This window comes from Coccinella septempunctata, chromosome 1, assembly GCF_907165205.1.
Source record: "Coccinella septempunctata chromosome 1, icCocSept1.1, whole genome shotgun sequence".
Classification (NCBI taxonomy): domain Eukaryota; kingdom Metazoa; phylum Arthropoda; class Insecta; order Coleoptera; family Coccinellidae; genus Coccinella; species Coccinella septempunctata.
The window spans coordinates 50,922,940-50,928,021 of NC_058189.1; the positions used below are offsets into that span (position 1 = coordinate 50,922,940).

A 5,082-nucleotide genomic window follows, 5' to 3' on the forward strand; every position below is an offset into this window, starting at 1 on the left:
AGATTATAATCTTTGGTCATAGAGAAAGTTCGAATACAAGCAGAGAACAGAGAACACAAGCAAGGAAGTTTGCAGAGATATATCTCTGGGAAGTTTTTCTCATAGAGAAAGGGAAAGTCTCTCTTGTCTCTGGTTTTTCTGATATCATTCCAGAGCATAGACTTATAAATAACATTGTACTATAAGTCCAAAGATATTACACACAGGTGTGTAATATCAAAGAGTAACCAGTTGGTTACTCTTTGGTAATATCTTTGTATAAGTCTATGTTCCAGAGATATCTCTGGATATAACCAAAGAGGATATAACCAAAGAGTTCCTCTTTGATATAACCTATAAAATAAATCATTTTGTTTTTGTTATTTGTTGATAAAAAAGTAATGTGAAATATGAACATGAACTATGGACATTTTTTGTTGTATTGTGTGAATATCAGTATGTTTATAACATGACAGGAAGGATATCTTCGAATGCTAAGGATGGTTTATTTCAGGTGATGTCAAATAATTGTTTTCCTCTCCAATACAGCCAAATTTCAGTAACAGAGGTTGAATAAACACAATAGTACAAAACCAATTATTGCAACATTAAAGTAGTCAACCATAGCCTATTAGAAGTTCTAGTAAGCTATGAGCCAACTCAATAAACATTGAGTTCTCTGCATTGAAGTTATAAATTCCGTATCTCCTCTTTTCTATTATTAGCTTTCATAACAATGCTTTTTTAATGTTATTATATATTTCAGATATTTCAATAGAAGAATATTCTCAATATGTAAAAAACATATCATCATATTTATACTCCTTCTATCTCTTTTTTACGTCTATTATGTAGAAATACTTTCACATGTCTACAATGAAAGAAATTGGTTTCATATAGAATGTTCAAATACTTCAAAGTGCCTGAAAATTTTATTGGTAGCGGACCCTCAGATTATTGAGCATGAGGAGAAAGATATTTGGAACCATTTGCGCTTCATTACAAAGTATGATTCAGATAGGTGAGTTAAAGCTGTGATTTGGAAGTACCATATTTTTGCTTCCCGATAGCAAAAATCTGTGATGATTGTGGAATTGGCCTTCAAATTACTAGGGTTCAATAATATCACATCTCTATTTCCACATAAATGTACTTGCAGTTATCTTAAGAAAACTTACCGTCACGCTTTGAATTTTGCTCAACCGGATGTTACAATTTTTTTGGGTGATTTAATGGATGAAGGATCAATAGCTACTGATGAAGAATACAATGAGAATCTCAATCGTTTTTTTAATATATTTCCTAAACAAGATGATAACAAGGTAAAGGATCAAATTTCATATCACTTCTTAACATGGATGTTGCTCAGTTGACAGAGATTGAAGATTTTAGTTACATAATCTTATTCTTAACATTTGATTTAATAGCTTGTAAGGAGTTTTGACCTATTAGTTCTAGGTTTTTCAATTCTAATGCAACTAATCTTACTTAAAACAACTTCTAGATCTAGTTCGATATACTTACCATAGTCCCTTTTTGTTAGACAATTTATACCATAAGGAACCCTAGCTGTGCTGCTAAATAATAATTATTGTTTTACATAATAAAAAACTGTTGTTTGATGTGCCCAGAAAGTTTTTCATATGAAACTAAAAACTAACAGTTATGTAGTTTGATTATGGATGTTCATCATCAGTGTGTTCCTATACCTATCTAAACATCCGAAGGAGTTTTTTTCTGAAAATTTGTTGATCATAATGAATGGTCTAAAATATATTCAATTAAAATATTCAGAAAATACAGGGTCCTCCCAGATTGAATTTCAATCGATAAAATATTCTTGTCTCGGTGGTACTTCCGGTAATACCAGAGGATTTCAATTCTTTTGTCTTGAATTTATAGTAAAGATAGTCTTGAATAAATTGTTAAACTTCTCAAAAATCTTTAGTATTTCAGAAGGAAGTTATAGAAATTCATTCAAGACGATCTTTATGTCTAATTTGAGACAATTGAATTAATATCTCCAGAACCTTGGGGTTTGAGTAGGTGTGAGTTCAAATAAACTGTGGGTAAAATTATATGGAGAATCCAAAGATGTAATAAAATATAGGGTGTCCCATTTGAAATAACAAAGAATGACTCAATTTGTGACAATTACCGGTGGAAACCCGAGACAAGAATACTTGAGTTGAATAGATCCTAGCCATTCATTATGATCCATTAATTTTCAGAAAGACATTTCATTAAGTTCTATAGGTACTTCTAGTGGACACTTTTCGTGAAACACCCTGTATTCAACTGGCAGTTTGGTATTAATAACTACGCTTTCATTAAATGCTCTTGATATTTCAGAAGCAAAAATCCAAAAGGTTTTTTTCATTGAATCCCTTTCTGGATACTTAGAACCCCAAATATGTACTATTAAGTATAGTTCAGAGTTAATACAATGTGATTTCTTTTATTTTTATGGTAGTATAGGTATCTAGATGTTATTTTTTTGAAACCTCCTCGAATGATTCACTAATTATTACGAATTACATAGTTTTAAATAATCTGTTTCACTTGATACCAAGAAAGTGAATTGCCTTTATTTCCTCTCAAAATGTTGTTTAGTTAGAGTGTTGTCCTTTGAACAGAAGAAAGCCGAAATTATTACAAATATCAATTATTGCCCAAGTCCATTTCATGATTTGGTTGTCGAACTATTGCTTGTTCTCGTTGAATGTTAGCCAACCCTTTCTACTGAGTTCAAACAACCCTGTGTATGATCGATTTTATATTAATCCACTTAACTGGATGTTTGTGATATGAAGAAACTTGATACTTTTTAACTAACACACTAATAAAATTTTGTTTTCAATGAATGTTGGTTTGAGATTGTTTATTAACAAGAGGCATATTTCAGCACATATGGATCCCAGGAGATAATGATATAGGTGGGGAAGGCTTGGAGAGAATAACTCCCAAAAAAATTAATAGGTTTATGTCTAACTTTGACCAAGCAGATGTGATAGAATTTGAGCAAGTAACATTTCTGAAAGTGAATTATCTAACACATTCTGTCCCCAAGTACAAAAAAGGAAATTTTTATAATACTAGCATGATCAACATTGCTTTAAGCCATGTGCCACTGATGTTTGTACCATCTGTATTTGTAGAGAAGGTGAGAATATATGTCTAAAATATCTTTATTTCTTCCTGTAATCACCATACACTGCATTCAGTTAAGTTATGCTTTCATATGCGAAAAAAAAGACGATGATAAGCCTGATTAAAAAGTTTTCCTGTCTTAGATCTTAGTGATGATCTAAGCAGTGCCCTTGAAATCTACAATGTCTTATTTCACATTCTTAAAACGAGAGAACTGCCAAACATGCAATGTTGAAAAGTGAAGTTTTCTTAAATTAATCAATTTTCTGCGCCGTTTTCTTATTTCTTTATAACGGAAGAACCTACCACCAAGTATAAGAACCATTAAGGATTCATTAAATCGGTTGAGTTGTTCTCAAGCAAAATATGGATTCATTCTCATATAAAGAAGATATCAATAATTTACCACTCCCATTTTTTTAGGTGATGTCACATCTACAACCGCAGCTGATATTTGCAGGTCATAAGCACAGAGCAATGATTATCAGTACATCCGCGTTTCTCAGACAAGATCGTCACATTGTTCCTATAACAACTGAATACAACAAGGTGTTCAAATTCACCCTGGGTTTGAATGATGTATATGAGATTCTTGTGCCCACTTGTTCTTATCGAATGGGCACTGAAAATATTGGCTTCGGTTATGCTGTTATTGGTAAGCAGTAAGTTTTTTTTATATATGTATATGATTAGTCTTTTGTTTTCTGTAGAGAATGATGAATTGAAGTACACTGTGCTTTGGTCTCCGTCCAGATTCCACCAACTTTGGAATTATATTTTCGTGTTGTTAATGTTGTTGGTATGTTTTATAATTATCAAATTTTATAAATAAATTGTTTACCACTCTTCAATCTTATCTTTTGGTAGTAAAAAATTCAAATACAATCTATGAAGGTTTTAAATGCATTGATACGGAATGATAACTCCTCAGATAGTTTTTTGTTAAATGAAACAAAAGCATATGATATATGTATATTGAATCTCAATAAATTTTCTCACTGAATAATATCAGCAGGAGCCAAAATTACAAACATTGAGGAAGACAATTTTCACAATACTGCAATAATTTGATTAAATATTTCATTGCATAACATTATTAAATATCTGCTTCAGTTTCAACTACAATACAAAAGTATTCAACACAAACTAGTTATGCATATATGCTAAGATAATTTAGTGGATGTTAATCTGTTCAAACTTGGAAAAAAATACGATTTTTTCAACAGTCTTATTTATAAATATGTGCACATGATATATTGATTTATCATCTATTCATCGAGAATAGTAAATTTTTTTGGTGTTCTATTATAGTTGGACCATTTTCAATTTATAAAAATTGCAATTTTCATGGAATCGAATCATATGATAATATGGGATGAAAATAGTTAGTGGGTATAAACAGGGTGCTCGATCGTTCAATAATTCTAAGAGATATTAAATGATCTAGCACTCCTCACTCACACTGTATAATGGTACTGACATATGTGAACTTCTCAGGACTTAATAGATGGGGAATTGTTGACAATTATATTGAATTTATTGCCTCATTGCGATGACACTTTCATCAGTATGAGGACTGAAAAACATTTCTGTATATTGCAACATTTTCATAGTAAGCTTTGTTGGGGCAGTGATATACACGATTTTTATACAGCAGAATAACCTAAAGAAATCAGGTGGTATTTCTGTGAAGCTTAAATATCAAATATTCGGCATAAGAACTTTATCTCACCATTTTATGATAATATTAGGTTATTCTTATGTTAAAATCGAAGTGCGGTCGCGTATATTTTATATATCCACTAATTAAACATCTAAATCGCTCATGTGTAAATGAAAATACGTCACTTCTCTGCGAATAATAAAAACAAACAGGATCTATCTGTATTAAGCTGGCTATTCATCAAATCGGCTCGGTCCTATGCATATTCCACTGTGTATGGGGAAATTTTG

At 31.2% G+C, this 5,082-nt stretch overlaps 1 protein-coding gene across 2 annotated transcripts; it reads left to right on the plus strand.

The window, feature by feature from the left end:
• Positions 1 to 334: 334 nt before the first annotated feature.
• On the plus strand, positions 335 to 3,977 carry LOC123311856 (uncharacterized protein C630.12). Of its 2 annotated transcripts, XM_044895961.1 has the most exons (6): positions 351 to 493; positions 746 to 1,000; positions 1,139 to 1,301; positions 2,885 to 3,142; positions 3,553 to 3,784; positions 3,840 to 3,977. In XM_044895961.1, the coding sequence occupies exons 1-6, from the start codon at positions 471 to 473 to the stop codon at positions 3,959 to 3,961; spliced, it is 1,053 nt and encodes a 350-aa protein (XP_044751896.1). In that variant the 5' UTR covers positions 351 to 470; the 3' UTR covers positions 3,962 to 3,977. The 2 variants fall into 2 exon arrangements, with proteins under 2 accessions (XP_044751899.1, XP_044751896.1); XM_044895964.1 differs by lacking the exons at positions 746 to 1,000; positions 1,139 to 1,301 and having other exon boundaries at positions 335 to 493.
• The last annotated feature ends 1,105 nt before the right edge of the window (positions 3,978 to 5,082 follow it).